A 24,600-nucleotide genomic window follows, 5' to 3' on the forward strand; every position below is an offset into this window, starting at 1 on the left:
AAATAAAGAGTGCAAGAAATCACTTCAATTTACGCCTAAGAGGTGGACTCACAGAGATCGAACCGGCGTGATACTAAACTGATAAGGACAAGAGGCTTACTAGCGTGACCGCGAAATAACAACGAAATGTGCGCTTAGCTAGCGAAACACGCTCTGAATAAACTGAGATAATCACACGTTTAAATAGCACTTCACTTAACTTTAAATTTACATCGTTAATATAAACGTTCATTTTCCTTGCTTTTCACGTGAAGCTGCCATTTTGCCTGTTACTTTTCACATTGTTCTATGTCTTAAAATTAGAAATTAAAGTTAATGATCTAAAACTACAAATGAAAAAAATTGACAGTTTCACTCACGCGTGTGTCTGATTTGCGCAATACTTATGGGATCCCACAAAAGTTTTCTAAATATTATGGGGTCCTGAGGGTCGTGAAAAAAATCTCAGTGATAAAAAGGGGTCGCGACTGAAAAACGTTTAAGAAACCCTGACTTAGACTAATATTATCTTACACTTTTCAATTATTAATACATAAATACAATAACATTCCATAACGTAAACCCTGATGTTATTGTATGTCCATTAGTATATTATCTAAGATAAAAATGGTGGGCAACAAACTGAGCAAACTATAAATGGATCGGTACTTGAAGATAGACGTTTCTACTTGTACAATACATGTACAATAAATTCCAAGAGCAGAGTTAGATACTAAGATTATAGTTTTTGGATTAGAGTCTTTCTTCTACCGTCTATATTTGGACTTGCGGAAGACTTGTAAGTTTCCCTTTATACATATGGTTTTTGAATACAAACAATATCCGAGATTTTTCCAAATCTAAATTCGCATTAAACTGTAGAGTCGCACTCTTGCTGTGCTGTGTATTTATCTGAATAATACGGAATTTATCCACATTTTATTTTCATTTTGTATAATTCTAATTCTCGTTGAGAGAACTATACGATATATCTTTATCATTATTTTTATATCTTTATCATAATACTGGAATCCAATTATACTTTCGGTTACATGCATACATTTTAACTATTACCATTCCCAACAACATGTAAAACCTTTTAAAGATCTTATCTATATCTTAATAAAAGAAAAAAAGTCATCTTTGCTTGAATAAAGACAAACGAAGTGATCAATAAGGCATTATTATAGAAAAAGAGCCCTTAATTTTTCTTTTAATTTTGATGCAAGTTTTATTAAAATAACTTTATTTTGTGATACATTAATACACTAAAACCATATCTTTAGAACAGTTTTAGTTTTTTAATTTAATATTATCAAACTTTTAGCCGCCATTATTTTATTGTTATCATTAGATTTCATATATCAGCACATGCTTTAATACATTTCGCGTTCAAAACATTAAATTACACATTTTTAACAGTTAAACATATTTCTAATGCTTTTTAAAAATTAGTTATAAATTAAGTGAAAAAGAATTTTCTATCAGATAGATCAAAACAAATTAGATGAGATTAATATCTCTAAGAACTTTCTTTCGGAAGCAAACAAATGTACGAATGATTTAAATGCTTATTAAGCAAAAGAACGTATTTCTGAAGATGATATAAGCTTTAGCATCATGAATAGTACTGGAATCTAATTTATACTTTTGCTTTTACATGTATACACTTGATACAATAAGATTTCATAGCTGGAAAATCTACTCTAATACGTTTCATGTCTCCGCAACTGGAGCATCTTTGCTTGTCATTGCAATATTTCTTAGTATGCCCGTAAATAAAGCATTTGTGACACTGAGTTACTCTAAGGAACGCTCCTACCTTATGCCTTGTCCATTTGAGATTTACACGTTGATTCTAAGCCTGATTCCCTAAGCCTGAAAAAATCAAATCTTTCTCAGCACTCAATTTTTACCATATTTTCCTGTCACTGAAAATTTTACGTCCAAAACACTGTCTCCACATACATTATTTTGAGTCTGCATAGTGTTTACAAGACCTTATTTTGTAAGTTCTTCGTTTTACATTATATATTATACTTTTTGGATATCTTTTTGTGAGCCTCTTATTCTCTAGTGTATCTTTAAGCTTTTTATTTTCTTGAAATGCTTATTCAATAAATGCCGTATCATCTTTTCTGACTGCTTCTATTAGTACTCCTCTAATTACTCGCTCAATACCGACTTTCATTTTGGTTGGATCAATATTTTGCACTAAGTGATTTTTCATACGTTCTGAAGTTTCTAGTTTGTTCTTTGGGTATCTGAAACTAAATCTTTTCCTTCATTTTTTCTACTGCCTGAGAGGGATCTAGATTTGGATCTAGATCTTTTTTGATCTAGATCTGCTTACAAATTTATCATCTACCTTTTTAGAAATTCCAGCTTTGCCTTCTACTTTAGCCATTTGTAGATATTATTCAGTCATTAAATTGAGAAGATAAGTGAACATATGACATTTTAATGACATGACATTTTTAAGTCTTTAGAAATATGTTCTTTTGCTTAATAAACATTTAAATCATTCATACTTTTTTTTTGTGTGCTTCCGAAAGGATTTCTTAGAGATATTAATCTCTTCTAAGTTTTTTAGTTCTATCCGATAGAAAATTCTTATTCATTTAATTTATAGTTAATTTTTTTAATTATAAATATGGTTAACTGTTAGAAATGTGTAATTTAAGGTTTTGAACGCGAAATGTATTAAAGCAGGCACTGTTCTATGAAATTTAATTGATTAACAATGAAATAATGGCGGCTAAAATATGATAATATTAAATTTATAAATTAAAACTGTACTAAAAATATGGTATCAGTGCATTAATGTATCACAAAATAAAGTTCTTTTTATAAAACTTGGATCAAAATTAAAAGAAAAATTAATGCTCTTTTTGTAACCTGGATTACATTGTTCCGAACGAAAATAGTTAGTGTCGTTGATGACGGCTGGCGGTACTGCATTTAAATATCAATTATATTATTACTGCATAAGTTCAGGAGGTGAATATTTAAAAATGATCTAGCAAATTTATGAAAGATTTAAAGTACAAAAAATATAACTTTCTGTTCAACTTTTATTTTTTTGTTATTTAATATTGTAACTGTTCAGTTATTGAGTGAATTTAACTGTGTATTAACTAAAAATTTAAGTTTGAATAAAAAAAATCTGAAAGGTTTCAGATTTTAAACTACGTGCAAAGGGGCGCTTTTCTAACGTTTTGTGTGCTACCCTTATTTATTAAATATCATGTTCTTTGCACTTAAAACATAAAATTCAGTTCAACAGCAATGTCGCAAAATAATTTTAAAATGAGCATACCTTTAGAATTTCCGATACACAGTTCCGCGGACTGAAGATAAAAAGTTTTTTTTTTTTTTTTTTTTTTCCGTAGAGTGTTGCCATTGCTCTCTTTTAAATCATTGAGTTTGTTAATCAAAAATTCGTTAAAGTTTCACAAAATATGAAATCGATAATAAAACAAATTTGAAATTTCAAATTTGGGCTTTCAGATGCTCATGTTCGCAGTAGGTGTACGTCACTCAAAATTGGTTGGCTCTAGGTACCATTGTTTTATCACAATGCGAGAAACATACCTTCATTTCTGCAGATTCTTCATTATTTAATTTCTTCAAATATAATACAGGGCGATAGCATTTGGTGGCAACGATTTGAAAAGTGACACAGCCTTTTAAAGTTTTCAAAGCAAAATCGCAAAACGAAAACAATAGTCCTTTAGGAACAAAGCCCCTTTGAATTAAAAATTAGAATTTGTCTCGCAAGTGTGTTTTGCTTGTATCCTATTTTAAGAAGCATTTGAATCTACACGTAAGCTAATAAAATAATTAATAATAAAAGAGGCATCCAGCTCCCCCCCCAATATCTTGTAGTACATTGTTGATACGATTAAAAATCCAAAAATCTTTACGTTTCAAAATTCAATATTTCCAAATATTTCCATCATATGTCCAATAAATATCATATGTCTATAAGTTCTATATAGATTTTTGTATCAAAATAAAGTACTCGCTGAGTTCTTCCACGAGTACATTGCTTTACCTGCACCAGCGAAAAATAGAACGTGTCCTAATTTATTCGTTGCTGACCTTTAAAGCACTTATGAACACCTTTAAATCAGTTTCACTTCATGAACAATATGCTTGATTATTCTTTGGAAGCACTGGCAGGTTACATGATGCACTGTTGAAAGCTGCAGCAGTATGAAGATAGGATTTTTATTTTCTTCTTGTTACTGGATATTGCTGTTGAATTCCGTAGACCAATTTTTCAACTAAACAGGGGCCATTTTTCACAAACTCGATCCTGTCAGATTTTAACTTAATATGAGCAATTACAATACGCGTTTATCAGCAGTGATATTTATAGAGTTGGTTCTTTATTGAAATTTTGATCTGTGATTGAAAAAGAGCTGTTGCATTACAGGACTGCATAAGATGGTATGACAGATTAATTTTGAGATGCGCACTTTAGATTCTCTAGGAAAAGAAGGGTATCCAAATTAAAATGAGAAATATAAAGTGCTACTCGCAAATTAAAGTTAGTAGTTTTCTTTCGTATTTAATATCTTACAAACACACACACACACATATATATATATTCTTGACCATTGACCCAAAGGTCTTTTTTAGTTTGTTCTCCTTTCTTAATTTTATATATATATATATATATATATATATATATATATATATATATACTGCTATGCGCAATCAAATTATAACTTTTATATGCTAGAAATTATAACTTTTATATGCTAGAAAGAAATTAAATTAGACAAGTAGCTTGTTTATTATGATAGTAACCTGTACCCTTGCTCCAGAGCTCTGAGCTTCGTATGATTTATTGGCGATATGCATTCTTAAATCGTTAAATCAAAGTCTAGCAATTTATATAAAATTGTACATTTTACTTCAGTTAGTAACTGCATTTGATAAATATAAAATAAGTAAGTAATTAACATATTTCTGCTTATTCTAATTCTGTGTGCAGTAAACAAATGAAAAATTAAATGCAAAATTTTAATAATTCAAACTTTAGATTTTGTGTTTTCATCTTATAACGCTATGTTCATGTAAACGACTGCAGGCTTTAATTATAAATTATCATCATGTGTATTTTAAATATTCATAGTAAGTGTAGCATTTAAAATTTATTCTATTTTGCTGTTTAAGATTTTTACTTTTTATTACTTGATATAATTTATTTTTTATTGTTTAGTATAATTTAATACTAGTAACCTAATTCAGTTTTTGTTCTGAATTAGGGATTCTGGGCATTCTTATCAAATTGCCACCTTTTAATTGACTGGTTTCCAGCTTTGGAAAAAATAGTAAACAAGATAGTTACCCTTAAAATCCATCCTAATTTCCGACTTTGGCTCGGTTTGCATCCTGCTAGCACATTTCCAACCTCGGTACTGCAGAATAGTATGATTATAACACTTGAATCACCTAAGGTATGAAAATTGACTTACTTGGTTTATTTTTTAAATGTTAAATATTTTTCTATACCAACTAAGCAAAATATTGAAGCCATGTTTAATTTCTTTTTCAGCAATGATGTATTTTCTATTCTCATTGCAAATGGAAATAAATACTAATATTATTTCCCTAAAAGGAATAAGAAAATAATATTTTTAATTATTTCTCTAACTTAAATCAGAAATCAAATGTTTGGCGAAATTTAATTTTGTAAAAACCGTTATTCAAATTTTTTCACATGTTGAACGATACCATTTCTGCTGCTATATTAAAGGAGAGTGCTTGGCTGGCCGTAGTGTTAATGTGCACGGTTATGGTCATTAGAATATAAAAAACAAATGAAATCTATTTGTCTAGAGTGAAGGATGCCTTCGTGGAAAACTTTCTGAGAGAAACGGACATTCCCATTTCAAATAGGGAAAAAATCATGAAAACGAAACATGCAACCACGTCGTTCGCTTGAAATCTCTGACACGTAAGAATCATTTATCGTCAAAAATTATTGTGAAATGGGTAAACTTTAGAAGTATTTTGTTGCAGATTTCAAAATTAAAAAAATACTCGGGCGCTCAGTCAAATGCCTTCTTAATCACTGTGTGTATCCTAACGACAAAAACAAGCTACTCTACCGGTAAGGTTGCATATATACTGCCTAAAATGTATTTTTTGTGATATTTGTAAGAAAGTATATGTACGTACAATTTTGAAATATGAGCAAAAAAATTAACGCAATGTATTAAAAGTACTATTTCTAGGTATAAAGTACCAAAGGCATTTTAACGTTAAAATCAAGAAAATAACTCTTTCCCATAGCAAGTTTTGGAAAAAGGTGCACAAAAGCCTCTACATTTTAAAAATTCATAAAAAAATGAACGCATTACAATAAGAATGTACGATTTGTATCTAAATTCATGGGATGAGTTTCTAAGATTTTGCGAGTCGTCAAAAGAAAAAAAAAGAGTAGTTCATGATTCCGCCGGTAAATAGCATTGCCCTACCATTTTACTTTTCAAATAGCATTTGACGAAAGAAATCTTGCTTAAAATGCCGTACATTTCCTTTCTTATGTAATGTTTCCCACTGCCAAACATCCAGTATTTTCCTCACCACAGGAAAAAGGGAACTTTTTTTCCCCAATTGAAGTAGCAAATCGTTCTCGGCCGAATTCCGTTTAATCAGAGCAGGGGGGGGGCAGCACGGTTTCTGACTTTAATTGCAGAAACAGTGAATGTTGTTAGCGGTACTCGTAAAGCTGCAAGAACTCTGAATCTACTAAAGTCATTAATGTTTCAGATCTTGTCTAGTTTATTGTAACTATATAATATCCATAAATGAGAGGAATTAATCACATGTAGGTACATTGAAAAAAAAATTGCTAATGATTCACAATATATTTTTAACGCCCTTTGAACACATGGAGCACATTTTTGGTTCTTACCTATTAGTGCAACCAGCCTAGTCAAAGTCACCAATTTTTTAGAAGGCACATAACCTTTGTCAGTTTTAACAAGCAACATTTCCATTAACTATGCGTTCTTTTAGTTCTGCCCATGTTCCAATTTTTTTTTTTTTCGGAAATTGTAATATTTTTCATGTTGTTCACAGATATTGGCTTACATACGCAACACATAGATAGAATCTGGTGGTCATAATGTAGTAAGAAGCACAGAAGAACAGCCCGTTAACACCATTAATCGTATTTAGTGGAATTGATGTAGCATTAAGTTCAGGTCTCTAAATGGGAATATTTATCTTGAAAATCAATCAAAAACATATTTTAATGTTTTTGATTGATTTTCAGAATAAATACTTAGTTAAAACTAAAATTTCAATTTTGTAATAAATAATGTTTTTTATTTATAAATTATCATTTTTTTCTTTTTGTAAAAAATTCGGTAAAGAACGCGAAGCTGTTTGCTCTAAAACGTGAGTACTCATATTTATCATTACACAAAAATTTTTAATACCCATAACTGTCGAATATTTGCAAAGGATAATTCTTGTGTGTGCTGTGGGTAGCCTTTAATTTCACTTCGACTATATGTGTGATATGATTTCACGGCTCTGTAATCATTGACTTAATTTATTTTTAATTTTTATTTATTTTTATTTATTTGTTTATTCACTTATTTATTGCAGAGCTATGAGCAATCAAATGTCTGGGAAACGGACTTCGATAGTACTACCTAAAATTGTTACGCGAAAATGTGAAATCATGTTTGAGGTAACGAAATGCCATAGCGACTCTCACGTTTGTGCAAGTTGGTGTTCCCCCTCATATAGCAGCCTCTCTGAAGCAGTTCGTCATCGTTTAATCCTGAGCAACTAATTAGTCCTTCATGCCTTACTGCTTGGTCTTCTGTATCGCTAGATTTTGAGTTGCATGATTATTTCAGGTCCCTTGTTATACACTAGCGATCTAGCAATCGTAGCACAATTAAAAGATGCTATTAGCCGCGAAGTCACTCCAATAGACCTAAATATTGTTCAACATATCGCTGACAAGTGTAATCACAAGTTTTAAGAATGGGATTTTCTTAGATGGAGGATACATACGCAAAATTACAATTTCCTTTTCACCATCGGTTAAAAAATCATAATTTAGACGATGAATGGCGATGCAAGCCACATCATCCTATGACAACTGGTTCATTTCTTACCATTTAAAGCATCTAGTTGCTTTTGAGGCATCTTCAACGTGTTTTGAAAACGTTTGTTGCTAGCTGAAAAGAACAATGCTTTCGTTTTCCAACTAAAATGCTTAATTTCTTTCCCAACAATTTGATGAGCGCGTTTATCAATTCAAGCTATAGTTCTCTGATTTTAGCCTTACCGAAAATGAAATATCTGAACGGGACGAAATTGCGTATGCCCATTCCTTAAGATAGAATATGCAAATGATTAACTTCCGGTGGCTAGTGACTGATTAGCTGGATCTCCAGCGCATCGAAAATGAGCACACGGATGGTGTATAAAATAAAGGACATTCCCAAACAAAGGTATAACTTAGTTTTGGAACAGAAATGTAGTTCCGTCTTAACGCGAATGTGAATAATGAATTCTGTCTTAACGCGAAAGTGGTTCCGTCTACATACATAGACTGTACCAGAGCATCTCAGAAGGTTTCACGAAGAGTAAGAGCAAATATCGCTATTTTAGAGAGGACATACAGCTGGACTAATGGAAGTAGGGTACTCAAATGTCACGATCACCAGACATTAGGCTCGGAGCTATGCGAGAGTGATCGCCTGATCCGCTGTCACAGCTCCTGATGCGTTCTTATCAACGAACTTGTAAGATTCCTTTACTGGGTACCTTTAAGTTACAGTTAAAGTTGAGGAATCTTAAGAACTGATAAGCGAATAATCGCTTGAGTTCGTGAGACAGAGAACGAAACGTGAGAAGGGTTAAATACCCTTTATTATTCCAAATAAAGTTCACAGAATACTCCTTCTTGGAGTTTTATAATAAAGCCTCCACTCGGGCTTGAACTCAAGAAACTAAGAAAAACTTAACTAATCTAGCTAAAAAGATATATCCGAAGCTATCAAGATTCTAACAGAGTTGTCCCCTTAACGCTAATTAACGGCGAAGGTATCAAGGTCGTAAAGTACGACCGATCATAGAATAGCTTTAGAGAGAGTATAGCCAAAAGGCTAACGCGCGCTCCATAGAATCTATGGCTCTCTAACGAAGTCAGTGTAGAACTTCACAGTTAAATACTTCTCCTCTTGTGCATTCAAACGCGATTCTGAAAATAAGTTCTGGCCGGAAGTTGTAAGCTGAAATTCAGGAAGATATTAAAGTAACTTTTAACTAAAAATTAACTGTTAGAAAAATTAACATAAACCTCACAAACTGATGTAACCTGGATATCAGTGGCTGTAGTTATCATTGACAGGCGACTCAGCGAACGCCTGAGGTCACTGCTCCAATTTTCCCTCACCCTGGAACACCACCTGGCACGTCTACTGTGTCCGGGCGTATTCGATCTGAGATCTCACGTGCAATAGAATTGTTTTTAGCAATGAACTCCGGTTCATACTCATCCTCGGTGACCAACGAAGAAATGTTTGGTGACGTTCAGGACAGCGGTGGGATTACTAACTTGACTATCGTCCGCTACACAGCCCGACAACCGTAATATTGGTATGGGGTACATTTCATTTGACAGCTGGACCCCTTTGTTTGTGATACATGACACCCTGATCTCTCCCCAACCTAGCACATTTGTATTCTGATGAGCAGGCGTCTCCGAACATCCCTCAATCCTGCTTATCTAACTCACCAGTTGGAAATTGTATTTCAAGCCATCTCGCAGGGGGACATCTGCCAACGTTACGACTCAGTGGAAAGTAGGATGACAGCTTGCGTCGGGGCCATTGGTGGATCAACGCGTTGTGGAATTTTTTTTCCTCTTGTACCTGTATTTCCTGAATAAAACATTCAATTCCCATGATACAGTTAGCGTCTCGTTTTCAAGATATCATATACATCACGGCTACAGATTTTCGCCCCTTTTAGATAAATCGTTCTTGGTACGTCGGTTTTTCTGTTATAGATTGTATTATCAGGTTCAGTGTTTCTCCTTACTTTCTTTGGGAACATTCAAAGACCTGACTCGGAACAGGGAGCTTACTAAAGCTATGTTCAATAAATGTGGGAAGTAGACAAGATACACAGGAAGGGTATACGAAACCCTTTATTTTTCACTCTTTACAATAATTTCCGGACTTCGGAATACAGAGACCAACCACTTGTGGTCTGAACGTAAGAATATAAAAATATTAACTAAACTCTAACTTAACTTTGGAATAATAAACAAGGGCCTACGTGGAAGATTGGCCGTATATTAACAGGAAGCCGTATGTAGTACAGAGAACTGTTAACACTACAATACGTTTAAAATTATTAAGAGGATTAAACCTCTGGCCTGGAAGGCAACCAGCAACCGAGTAAAAACTGCTAAGGCAAGCGGCCTGCTTCTACTAACTCCTTCCTCTCTCTCGCTTGGCAAAAAGCCACAACTTAAGTACTTGGCGTTCGCCAGACAAATTTGCATAAATAAGTTGAAGCTTTTAATTCTGGCCGGAAGTAGAAAATAAGAAGTGATAGTAAAGATTTAAAATAAAATAAACGTTAGTAAAACTTAAGATCCTTACAGTATGAACTATTAAAAAAATAAATATGGGAAATACTCGCAAGAAAGCTTAAAAAAGTCCTTAAATTTGCGAAATTCTCCGTGAAACTTCGGACCCTGATCAAATCCCTTCCCTAATTTATCTGTATTTTCCAGATAAATGGACTGTCATTTTTCTGTAGGTATTTCGATGTACATTTATGACGCATGATAGCGGGTATAGTTGAAATTCCGTTGTACTTCATTTCACAGGTATCTTCTTCCTCGGGATGAGAGCGAAATAGAAATCTTTTTACACTAACTGATATTGAAAATGCAACACAAGAAGGAATGGCTACAAAGTGATGAAACTCGGCAAACACAGAGAGACAACAACGAACAATAAGTTATATTTATTTCGAAATGATAAGCGTAATACAGAGCGATAACAGCGCCAGCTCAGTTTGTTGGTTGGTTGGTCGTTGATTGGTGATGGAGGACGGGGACGCCTGATGTTTAGCAGAGGTAAACAGGCGTGTGTCCCACACTCTCCACTAACCAGAAACAACTCTCTGGGCCTCAACAGGCCGCCTCGGAAGTTTGTTAGGATGTTGAAAAGAGCATTTACATGGCCAGACAAGGACAGATTGAATTTGCTGTACTGTGTTGACATTTGCTGTTGCTATTTGCTATGGTGATTATTCATATTCATAATAAAATGCAAATAAAATACAAATACAATTAAAGATACAAATACAAAAATATAGTTATAAAATAATAGAATTACATTACAGGCTGATAGGTATAAAACATTAAGTATTATGCATATATAGAAGAGAAAACGTTAAATATATGCTGGAAACATTTGACTGCATTTTATTTGAATTGTGTCTTGCTGTTGCTATTTGCTATGGTGATATTGTATGCTTATTGTATGCTTATTGTATGCTTATTGATTGCTTATGTAAACTTTATGGGTAGACTTATATGTCTGCGGATGTGGAACTACTTGATGACTTAGTGTATCATGCCTTGCAAATTTTGGCTAATGAGGAGAGCATAAATCTTGGCCCATTTCCGTGAGTGTTTGACAGTTTTTCAGATTATATTTACTGCCGGTTTGTGCTTTATAAAGAAACGATGATAGCCTTGTCTATTGTTGGTGGGAAGAGGGAAGTGATTTCCTGCTGTCAGATGATATTCAAAAACGTAGTGGTCTGGAGAGCTTTCCATTCCGCAGACGCATATGTCCGTGGTTGTTATGCCATGTCTATTGAAGTAGGTCGGGAATGGGCCGTATCCTGTAATATAAGCCGTGAGAGGAGTTATTGCAATGTTGCATTTAGTTCTGACTTTCGGCAGGTAGCTGTCTGTACGTCTTCCAGTTGTGCAGTGCGTCCAGTCTTCCTGCCAAAAGTTTAAGCCTTGACCCCGTAATAGCCCTTTGAGGTAGGATGGAGGGGCTGGGATCGTGATTGGTTCACCATCTGGAATCAGTGTCCGCTTGCTCGGCCAAACTATCAGCTGCTTTATTCCCCTAATTTTTTGCATGTGCCTTGATCCTTGTGAAGGAGAGATGTTTCTGCTAGTTACGCTGTAATAGTTACTGTAATTTGATGATGAAGGGCGAGATGTGGCTGTGATTTTCTAGCTCTAGAAGAGTTGACACTGTCTGTGAAGACTGTGGGCCGTTATAGTGCCCTGAATACAAACTAGAAGTGACGTGGAATCTTACGCTATTGCGCCAGAAAACCATGAAGCGTGCTCTCGCGCGGTGTGGCATTCTACGTACAATTGCTTCCGGATTGGACCTGTCTCCACATCGAAGTTGCATTCGTGCGCGGCGACTATGATTTTAGAAATAGAAGTATGACTCATCTGAGAACACGACCCTGTGCTATTCCGTCGTTCACATCGCTCGGCAAATCGCAAAGGCGAATGGTTCTGGTCGATATAGGAGCATGCAGGGTGTCTTGAAAAGAATGCTGCAGAATTGCGGTAGAAGTGTTTTGCAGATGCTTCACCACTTGTCAGCTGATGCGTCGATCCATGCGTGCTGACGTCACTCTGGCTGCACCGGCACCCCTCGAACTTGCCACATGTCCTTGTTCCAACCGTCGTCGCTGCACTGTGGTGGCGTCCAGGTGTGTGTCAGCTGAGATTTGCCGTATGGACCAACCTGCCCTTCTATGTTCGATCACCATGCCTCTCGTAAAGTCTGCTGGAACTGCCTCCGTTGATGACGGCCTGTCATTCTTTGCTATTACACGCGTCCTCTGAGACAAAAACAAATTTTCTACGATGACTTCCCTAGCAGAAATAACGGCACCAAACTTGAACATTCTGCAGGTTCCCTCCCTTAATCTTCTTCAACGTGCGCTGGAGAGCTGCGCATTTCACATCATTCTAATGACTCGGTGACGTGCGTATACTCTGAAATTTGCATAATTTTCGGGCCACTCCTTTTTGGTGTTGCATTTTCAACGTCGGGTAGTGTATGTCTTCTCTGTATATAATTTTATAAAATTGAATATAGAAGTTTTGTTTTCAATTTTCTCTATATGCTGCAGTGTTTAAATATGCAGAAATTCTTGTAATGCTTTTTCAAGTATAATAATACTTTTAATTATTTCAAAAATTTTATGTTGATATCTTTTCAATTACAAACAAATGTCAGGTATTACGGATTTCTTTTCAATAATAATATATATGTTACTTTTATGCTGTCATGTTGCATAACAGTAAACATTCTTCGATACCTAGCTAAAATAATCAAAGACAATCGAAAAGTTAAAACTAATCATTTCACACCAAATGTTTTCATACATTATGTCTCGATAAGTGGTACAAGTTTTCCTTTTCATAGCTTAAATACAAGCCCATTTCTTGCAGAAAATCTTCCCTGAAAATATTTTTGTTCTGAGGCAATCTCCAGCTGTTAATGTTTAAATCAAGTCCCTAATTTTTTCTTATTTATTTTCATAATGTTTTCTTATTAATTAATTTATAATTTTTCTATTAATTAATCTAATTTTTTGTAATTAATTCGAATTTTCCCTTATTAATTAATTTTCAAAATGGGAAAACATTATGAAAATTAATTTTGGTATTGTATTTTATCATTGAAATACACTGGTGCTAAAAAATGAGCAACAAACGCTAAAAGAAAAGATACAAATCTAAAAAGGGAAATTAAAACATACAACTTATATATAAGGTAGAAGTTGCGTCTCCGAATATAAATAGGCAACCAAAATTAGCATAAAACGCAATCCCGCAGTTACACTGCAACGCCTTAAAAAAAAAAAAAAAAAAAAAGCATACCGAACCTATGCGTCAATTCGAAAAAAGCGATAATTCCGTATAATCCAAGATAAGCAAAGCATAAAGCATGAGACGAAGACAGCATTAGCGCAACGAAATGCTTTGGATGGCTGCCGGAATGTTACAAGCTGGTGCAAGGCAATCCGTTGTTAAGCTGAATGTGCATCGTAGTGTCATCAATAGGCGGTGGAATCATTACCAAAGGGATCAAAACCTTTGTAGAAACGAGGGTTTAAACACCGGAAGACAAAACCAGGCGATCGCTTCCTGTTGCTCCTATGTGCAAAACGCGGTAGATCACTTACAGCACGACAGCTGATGTCGCATCTCCTCTGTTGCACGACTGCCCATATCCCGCCAAACTGTGTCACATCGACTGCACGAATGTGGATAGTACGCCCAACGATTTATGGTTTGTGTTCCTTTGTCCCCATCGCATGCCAGAGAGCAGTTGAATTGGGCCCGTGAACATTGCTATTGGATACCAGAGCAATGGGGCTACATAGTGTTTACGGATGAATCTCGATTTAATATCCGGAACCATTCCAGAAGGGCAATGCTATGATAAGAACCAGGGACATGTTATCCGGCGCCAAACATCGTCGAAAGAGAACATTACAGAGGATGAGGATTTCGTGTATGTGCTGGTATACAGCAACAAAAGGCTGCACAGACCTCTACAGATTTCCTGGTGGTTCCATCACAACCATCATATATAGTGACGGAATTCTACATCCTCTTATGCGTCCTTTTATCGCTGTAGTGGGTCCGACACCATATTTATAGACGATAGATCCCGCCCGCATAGAGCTCGACTGGTGCGGAGTTATCTGGAGAGTGAAACCATTCCACATCTGCCGTGGACTAATAGATCCTCTGACCTGAATCTCATAGAGCATGTATGAGACATGTCGGAACTATAGATAGCAGGTCGTAGTGTGCCACCAGGCACCCTCAACGATCTTCGACATGTACTACTATAGAAATAGGGGCTATTGCCACCGCAAGCGCTCAGCGACACTATTGCCAGCTTGGCTCGCCATTGTCAAGCATGCGTTTCAGCTAAAGGGTATCATACCTGTTATTATTATGACGTTCCCATTTCACATTCTTCCGACCCATTTGATCTTTCGCAATTTGATGGTCGTAATGCATGTGTTTATGTCTATCTTTCTGTATTGTTCGCTTATGTGATCTAGTAATGCCACACTTATACCAATTTCACGCATATCCATTAAACGGATTTTGTTTTATTCTATGTTTTGCCTTGATTGCTTACTTTTTTAGTAAAAGTGTAAGTAGACCATGAATTTTTATAAAAGTAATAACTAATAATAATAGTAAATTAATTACTAAATAATAAAACTTATTATAAAATTTAATGCATATCTCCTAAATCTGAATGAATGTTGTAATTTTAATTATTGGTAATTTTTTTTTAAAAATTTATTAAATATATTTTTTTCAATTTTCTGTCTTTTCCTTGCCACATTCTTTTTAAAGTAAAATTTAGAAAAGTGTTTATGTAGTTATGTTGAAAACATCTGCTGCTATTCAAGCAGTGATGAAAATCTGTTCATTACAGGGAATTAAAGCAAATATGCTGAAATTATATGATTCTCTTGAAAAGGAAGGTGAGATTGAATCCAGTGGGAATATGGGGAAATACAAAAGTCTGCTATTTACGTTATCATTTTTTCATTCTGTTCTTCTTGAAAGGAACAGATTTCAACATCTTGGATGGAATAATGTATATATGTTCACAGAGGCTGATTTTCAGGTACTGTGAAATATTAATTTTATAAACATTTAGTACTACCTTTTTTAGGTATGCCGTATGTAAGTTTATTTTAATTATACTTATTTATTTAAATAGTTTGTAACCAATCTTTAATATAAACTCTGCTGCTAATATAAACTGTTGAACTAACTGTAACAACGAGGGTGCCCTTTGGTGAGTAGCCAGAGAAAGATAGGAGTAAAAGCTAAGAGTTCAACCTAATAGGTTGTTTCAGATTCTTACTCTGTAATTTTCTTAAAGTTAAATGTAATGTCCGTGTGTAACTGAAACCTGTTAATAAATATTTGTTGCACTATAAAGGACTCTTATATGACCCTCTCCAACACGACTCCGTTATAAAAAGTTTATATATAAAGGCATATTTTTGCCGCAACGCGATTTACGACATAAGAATTTTTTTAATAATGGAAAACTTATTGTTCAATCCTTAAAAGATATGAAAAACGTTTGAAACGTATTTGAATATTTTTGATCACATTTAGAAAATCATTTAAGTACTTCATTATGCTTTTAATCTCCCTTCTTCATATTGTAGCCAAACAGATGATAAAATCTCTTCATAATAATAAAAGAAAGAGTCTATGTGCCTTTTGTTCGTGCTGCGCGTAAGCTAATAGACCCAGGGCTACGAAATTTGGTATATAGGTGCATCTAGACAAGAGCCAGTGCACCTTTAAGCGATTTTTTTTTAAATTCGAATAAGATATTTTTTTATTTTATATTTTCGATTTTATCGCATCATTTTGAATAGTTTCATTCTTTTAGAAATCCGGTTTTTGCAACAGTTTTTCATTCAGTTGTATACTGGACTGCTGACTATTGAGAATCAGCACTGTTACCACTTGGAAAATGAGGGCGATAATTCTTTGCAGTTTTTTAAATTTAATGTTTCTCTTGGAAACTGGATGTTTGTCCAGAGAAGACAACGAGAAATTGGTTAATTAATTTATTAGGATAATTAATATTTGTATTGAGGGATATTGCTTATTTCATTGTAATTTTGTTATATGTAATACTTTTTTTTTTTTTTTTTTTTTTTTTTTTTTTTTGTCCAAAGGGATTTGAATCCCGAAGGACTATTAGTTTCGTTTTGGCATTTTGCGTCGGACTCATAAATGTCGGTTCACTTTTCAAACTGTTGCCACAAAATGTTAGAGTCCTGCATTATATTTGAAGAAATTAAATAATGAAAAATCTGCATAAATGTATGTATATTTCTCGTATTGTGATAAAACAACGGTACATAGAGTCATCGAATTTTGAATAACGTAATTCTCCAACGAATATGAGCATGTGGAAGACCAAATTTGAAATTTGAAATTTGTTTTATGATCGATTTCCTATTTTTTAAAACTTTGACGAATTTTTGATTAACAAACTCAAGGATTTCAAAGCGAGCAATGGCAACGTTGTGCAGAAAAAACATTTTTATCTCCAGCGCGTGAGTCTCTGTATCGGAAATTCTAAAGATATGCTCGTTTTAAAACTATTTTGCGATATTGCTGTTGCACTGGATCTTATGGTTTAAGTGCGAGGAACATGATATTTAATAAAGAAAGGTAACACACAAAATGTTAAAAAACGCCCCTTTGGACGTAATTTAAAATCTGAAACATTTCAGTTTTTTTTTTTTTTTTTTTTTGATGAAGTTTTCTGCGGAGTAAAATTCTGCGCAGTTTTTTAATTTAACGTTTGGCATTTTTCCGGTACATTTAAAAGCCAGACGAAGGCTGGCCGCGTAGCTGCTAGTGGTTAATAAAACTGGATGCTGCAAACCTGTGCTCAAATCCCAAAGAAGGCATGGAGCTTTGTAAGTGGCAAGGAGAGCATTCAAAATATGCGGCGAGCCTAAAGTCCTCTTGAGTTGTTGGCAGTAGGGCAAGGGATCGGAGAACCTAAAACCACCTCCAGAGCATTCCATCAAAATTAAGGCGGAGCTTAACATGGCTCTGTGATACATAGGCCTGTGATGCCTAATGTACCATCGGAAACAAGGCTCAAGCCTTGTTTCAACCCGTATTTGTATGATTTTCACAAAAGCAATTCAAATATTATGTAGAGTTTGCTTACTTTTTTTAATCTTTGTATGATTCTTTTTTTTTCTCTTTTTACACTTTTTAAAAGGTATTATAGTATTATTTCATTTCCTATTTTCATTCGATACTTTTTTATTATTCGTACCCCTAGCGAAAAGTCGACGATTGGTTGACAGATTTGAAGAGCATTTGCGAAATCATTGGCAACTAATTTTTCATTAAGTTAATGCGCGAAAGCATTCTCAAAACGGCGACGCATTAAGAATTCCATTAATGCAGCAATCAATAAAATTGAAAAAGCAAGAAAATAAACATAACCCTTTTCGAGAAACCCTTCTTTTCTTCGTGCTGTTTTTCTCCCTGTGGACACAGTGATCTGTTTTTGCTTTAAAAAATTCAGAGTTTTCCACAAACTCGGCATCATACAGCATGGGCACTGCGTACTGACCAAAACAGGTATGTGCAGTGTGCATACATGGGTTACCACATAAATACGTTTTGGCGACATCACGGGTTGCCACATAACTAGTTTGACAATATACGGCTTTCCCTCATGAATACTTTTTGAGACGGCTGCGGATAATTAAAAGGTACCTTTTATGTTTCTTTAATATAGATATGTAATTTTCGTATAATTATAATTAAAATTTTGTATTTCCTCGTGCAATGCAGCACGAGAAAAATTTTAAGAGAAAGCTATGCAGGAAGAGTAAAAATGCAGGAGCACGTGCATTTAACATTAAATAAATGGATATCTCGGTAATTTGTATTGAAACTGAATAAATGTAATTGTCTGCATCTGTAATCGACTTCGTCGAATCCAATAACCTAGTAATACTCAATATCAATCAACCAAGACCCTCTTTTCAATCAACCAAGACCTCAGTCAAGATCATCTGAAACATTGAACTACTGTATATTGATCATCTGAAAAGCATGTAAATGCAAAGAAGACTGTAAATAATGTCATTCAAAAGTAATGTTTTACTGTCATGTAAAAGTAATGTAAAAATATCACTCTCATGCAAAAATATTCATTGTAAAAACTCTATAAAAAGTATGTATAAAACTATTACTATCTACTATCTGACACTATCTCTGTAAAAGTATCAATAAATTATTTTCACTGGGTGGGCTATTTCCGTTAAGTATCACCTTAGGTCAGAAGCCCTCTCAGTGGTGCAAAGTAGTCTGAAGTATAACTACTTTTTATATGGCGTAATATTGTGAACACTTGTACGGATATCTCTGAGCAAAATTCCAGAGTTCTGATCCATTTCTTTTGATAAGAGTAAATTTTATTAACCTATTACCGGACTTGTGCATTCTACCTCTTACGAAGCCGTACGCACGCAATACTACTTTGCTTTCATTATTATTGTTATTATATGTAGATATTTTTAAGGATCTAAATTTTGAATATTTTATTTTATTTTAATTATGATTACTCTAGTAATTAATCTAACACTAGAAAAATTGGATTTTTTTTTTTTTTTTTTTTTTTTTTTTTTTACTAAAAAATTTAAATCCATCATTTTGATGGGTTCGGTTTAAGTCAAATATATACTCCCTCTATACCAAATTAGTTGCTACATTTGAATACTTTTGTACTGATTATTGATACTGAAGATTTTATGATTTGTTTTGAATATTTTTTAGAAATTTCAGGGTGCTACGCTATAAATCAACAACATTTATTTACCAAGCTTTCCCTCCTTAAATCAGTACCAAATTATTTTTAAAAATCCAAGGTTCGCACACCCTTAAACCACGCCTCATTTTGTAAGGACTCTTCGATCAGTTATTGCTTAAAACTATTTTCTAGTTAATGAATTGTGAATTCAGTGAACCTCATTTAGAAAGTCCTCCACGAAGGCATCCCTGCCCTTAGGCAGACAGACTTTCTGATATACTGACGGTATGATATAGACATGATATATAATGATAACATAAACATGATTTTTCTGATATACTTGCAGTAGAGTCCTCAGGAAATGGGGCGTGGCTTAAGAGCGTGCGAACCTGTAAATTTGCTTCGAAAGAATTGTCCCAAAATAAGTGCTTCATTTGTGGAGAGTAAAAACTGAGAATGGAAACCTAGTATACAGCGTTATATTCATTGGAGTACATTGTTTAATTTTAGTGGTGTCAATCTACTAAAATGCATCGAAAGTTATTTATGACTCCAACTACTTCAAATTTAGCAACTCTCAGAGTCAAAATTTTCGATCTAATTGTAGCAACTAATTAGGGACAAAATTTTCGAGCTAAATGTAGCAACTAATTTGGGATGGAGGGCGTAATATATTTTTTATAAACATTGGTTCAATACTTTAAATTTAGTATAATTTTCCTCTAACAAACATCAAACCATATTGTATTGAGGTATAATACTGTTGTGTGCGTACGGGTTCGCAATAGATTGAATGCACAAGTCTGATAATAGGGTAATAAAATTTAATTTTATCAAAAGAAATATTTCAGAGCTCTGCAATTTTCCACAGAAATATTCGTAAAGTGTTCACAGTATCACACAATATAATCAGTAATTACACTTCAAACAGCTAAGAACGTTAAACACAACGCAATACAAAGTGCATCTAAAGAGAAAGCCAACTCGGATTCATATCAACTCGCAACAACAACAACTAAGAAACTGAGAGCATATGCTCACTCTTCGTCTTTAAATAGTTTTCAACCGGGCGCCGAGATATTTCTAGCACTTGCAGCTTCTCGAAATTACTGGAAAGCAATACAAGGGTGGAATTAAGGTTACATTTAAGTTAGTGGTCAATTACATTTATTCAATTTCAATGCATATTACGGTGACACAGGGACCGGGCCAAAATGTTGAGAAATGGTCGCCAAATTGGGTAACTTTTAGCGATTTCTCGCCAAATTATCGATATACCCATTTACTCAATGTTAAATGCTCTTGCCCCTCTATTCTTTTTTTTTTTTTTTTGGCATAGCTTTATCTTAAAATTGGTTTCGCGTTACATTACATAGAAAAATACAACAATTTCACGTATAATTGCACCAAAATCATCTCTCTGTGTACAAAATTCATAATAATATTGTCGTGTGCGTACGGTTTCGTAACGGAGTGAATGCACGCAGTACCGATGATAGCTTGATAAAATTTGTTTTCCCAAAATAAATACTTTTCAGTTCTGGAACCTTTCACAGAAGTACTCGTAAGGCTTTACTCAGATCACTGCTACTAGTTACACATCAAACTGCTAAGAACATTAAACACAACACAATGTAAAGCTCCTCTAAAAGATGAAGCTCGTACTGAGATCTCTCAATACTCCGGGCTCAAATCTGTACTAAACAACTGAGAACTAATGCTTTCTCCGTTCTTACATAGTTTTCCCCATTCATTGAGAAATTTTCTATACCTTCGATTTCTTGAAATTCTGGAAGGCGATTCTTCTGGAATTTACAGTTTCATATATACAGTTACAGTTGCTAAGGAATTAGACAAATTACAGTTACACAGGGATCAGACCAAAATGTCGCTGATTGATCGCCAGTTTGGAGGCTTTAGGCGAATTCTCCCCAAATTTAGCGACATAAATTAGTCGCCTTAACGAGATAGTCATTTACCTGAATCTTAAATGGTATACCTGTAATATTATTTTTTCCGCTGAAACTTCGCTCTCTTGGAGTATTTTATGTTAAATTATACAACAGATATTACGATTTTGCGTATAATTTTGCTAAAATTCCTGACATTGCTCCCTACCCATGGAATACACGTCTTAGACACTACACCCTCTGAACACAAAGCCAAACTTTTATCTAAGGAAAATCAATGCAGCACTAAAATAATAACTCCAATAAATAACAACCACAAAATCGAAATGAACATTAAAGAGAAGATGATACAGGAATAAACCTGTGCACACTTCCTTGGATCGATTACTTATCTGATATTTTCTATTTAATATTATGGAAATAATTTTCTGTATGTGATTTTATGTTCTTTCGGTTAGATTTTAGGGAATTATTTTAGTATATGAGGCATTGAACCACTGTTTAGCTTGAAATTTTCCCCACTGTGAAACTGGATGATCAAATTCTCAAGAAAAGTATTGTCTGTTCTGTACTAAAAGGATTTATGGAAATTTAAAAAGTCGTCATTTAATTTTATTGAAATATGTGTGTTGTGCATTTTGTTTAAGACAGAAAAAAGTATACTTCATTGTTTTTTAATTCTTTGTTCTAAAAATAAAATTTGTTGACCTTTGTTATGATAAGCATGTATTCGACCTACAGAAGAGTCATAAGCCAATTAATTATCTGAATTTGCCAATTATCTGGATGGACTGAACTGAGTCCCAGATAATTGTAGTTTTATTCTATAACAAAGCGTAAAAACACATCAGTTTGTTATTTTATACTGAATGTACCTTGGCAGGTAATATGTTAAATTTGAAATTCTTTTATGGTGTCTATTCAAATCTTCAACTTAATCTGTACATTTTGAAATATTTTTATGAGAAACAATGTATGAATATTATCACTAAACAAATATTAAGTTACGCTCAAATCTTCAAAAACGCTCAATCTTCGACTAACATTTGGGCAAAATGAATACTCTTGAAAAATTAACCATACTTTTTAAAGCTTGATTACATAAAATTTCATCTTTTGGTATCTTGAGGTTTTTAAATATGCAAGGCTAAAATTATAACCAAGTGTTTTATTTAGTTCCATTATCATTAGTTCACCTTTGCTATTAATGTTATAAGGTATTTCGCCCGCCTTTTTAGCGTACCTTTGTGGTGTAGTGGTCTGCACGCTGGGCACGTATTTGAGGGGTCCATTTTACGATTCCCGGCAAAGGCGTTGCGTATTTTTCATCTTTTCTGCTTCGAAATAACCTAATGTCTCTTTACAAGTGGCGCCCGAATTAAAAGGGTGGTGGATGATAACTCTCCCACCCAGGATTTGGCGATTGGGTCCCCTAAAAACCCCAGTCGCCCTTTAAAAGGGGGAGTATATAAAGTATTTCTCCCGCCGTCTTGGCATGCCTTCGTGGTGTGGTGGTCTACACGCTGGGCACGTATTCCAGAGGTCCGTGGTTTGATTCCCGACAAAGGCGTTGCTCATTTTTCACTTCTCCTGCTTCCAAAAAATCCTAATGTCTCTACAATGGCGCCCGAACTAAAAGCGCGGTGGATCATGATTCTCCACACCCAGGATTTGGTGATTAGGTTCCCTAAAACCCCAGTCCTCTTTAAAAGGGGGAGTATATAAGGTATTTCTACCGCTTTCTTAGCGTGCCTTCGTGGTGTAGTGGCCTGCACACTGGGCGCGTATCCAGAGGTCTGCGGTTCGATTCCCGGCGAAGGCGTTGCTCATTTTTCATCTCTCCTGCTCGAAATAACCTAATGTCTCTGCAATGTGTTGTAAAATAGTATGCAATATAAATTTACTTTTTTACTTACACATTTTAATTAAGTTTTTTAACTTATTTGCAGATGGCTAAAATGCTATTCGAAACATATTTAAATTATTATAAAGATACACCCTGGGATGCATTAAAAGATGCAATTGAAATTACTTATGGCGGTCATTTAACGGATGATAGAGATGAGATTCTATTGACAACATACTATGAACAGTATTTTTGTGATGAGGTTTATGCTAATATAAAGTTTCCGTAAGTATTTAATATTTATTCATAAGCATTTATACTTAAGTAAATTTATCCGTTCATAGTAATTCTTAAATAAAAATATGAACTTTTGACTGAATAGTGATAGAGTATTTTTTGGTGAGACAGAAAAAAGCCTCTACTTAAAACACTTTTTGACACAATGATGGAAAAAATCTACGGTATAAATTTTCACATTCGTTTAAGTAATGAAATAATAATAACAACAACAATAATAATAATAATAATAATAATAAACAGTTCAAAAGTACAATATTTTATAACAAAAAATAATCAATACATTTAATTATTTTTAGTAATGTTTTTTGGGGGGAGCGTAGTATGCTAGAAAAGCATTTCATCGGTGAAAAGGCATCATATAAAATTTACAGATGCACCACGTGTTTCCTCTTCTATTTTTAACGTATACATGGTTTCAGTATGTGGTGTTGCATATTACCAGATAATCATTCAAGTAGATTGTTATCCAGAGCTCGTCAAAGAACAGTAGAAAGCATATATAATATAAACTTGTTACAGTTATGTAATATAAATATATATAGGTAAGGTTATATAAACTTATTATCTCACTTTATTACAGAACCCCAAACATTTATTTAATATTATTTTTTTTACAGTTTAAAAACATGAATTAGTATCTTACATCGAAAACAATCAAATAATAAAAAATACAAGCTCTCATCTCTCTCCCTTTGCAACTAGTCAAATAGCAAAAGATACAAATTCATGTCTTCTGCCAACAATGCGTTAATAAATTTTATTATTTAATTTTTTATCTGTCTTTTTGTATATGTCTACGTACCATATTTACATGCATTTTTTTTCACTTCTGTTATCTCCTTGAAAATTAAGAGGCAAAAGTTACATGATAGTTCCTTAGGAATGAAGTAAAGAAAGATTATATGGGATTAAAAAGCATATATGAATTATTTGTACAAATAATTACTTTTAGTTATTTTCTTTAATTCTTTTTTATTATTTTATTTTAATCTTCACATTGTTACCCTGTTGTGCATTCCTTGGACTACAAATATAAGCAAAATATCTTGTAACTGAAATCTGGAGATTTGTATTACTGATAAATGACTAATAACAATGAATTTCAAAGGATTAAGCAAGGCAAAAGCTACAGAGTGTATTTTCAGTGCCCAAAATA

At 33.9% G+C, this 24,600-nt stretch overlaps 1 protein-coding gene across 6 annotated transcripts in view; it reads left to right on the forward strand.

The window, feature by feature from the left end:
- The window catches only part of LOC118183304 (dynein axonemal heavy chain 2-like), a 405,957-nt gene that overhangs the window by 325,499 nt on the left and 55,858 nt on the right, over window positions 1–24,600 (forward strand). For 4 of the 6 annotated variants that reach the window (XM_085822261.1, XM_085822260.1, XM_085822257.1 and 1 more), the window contains 3 exons: window positions 5,259–5,450; window positions 15,504–15,698; window positions 23,248–23,429. In XM_085822261.1, coding sequence (XP_085678387.1) covers window positions 5,259–5,450; window positions 15,504–15,698; window positions 23,248–23,429 — 569 coding nt within the window. The remainder of the gene's footprint in view (window positions 1–5,258; window positions 5,451–15,503; window positions 15,699–23,247; window positions 23,430–24,600) is intronic. The other 2 variants (XM_085822262.1, XM_085822259.1) reach the window with 2 other exon arrangements.

Source organism: Stegodyphus dumicola, chromosome 8 (assembly GCF_044657685.1).
Source record: "Stegodyphus dumicola isolate Sdum_Otavi_A_Nest chromosome 8, ASM4465768v1".
Lineage (NCBI taxonomy): Eukaryota > Metazoa > Arthropoda > Arachnida > Araneae > Eresidae > Stegodyphus > Stegodyphus dumicola.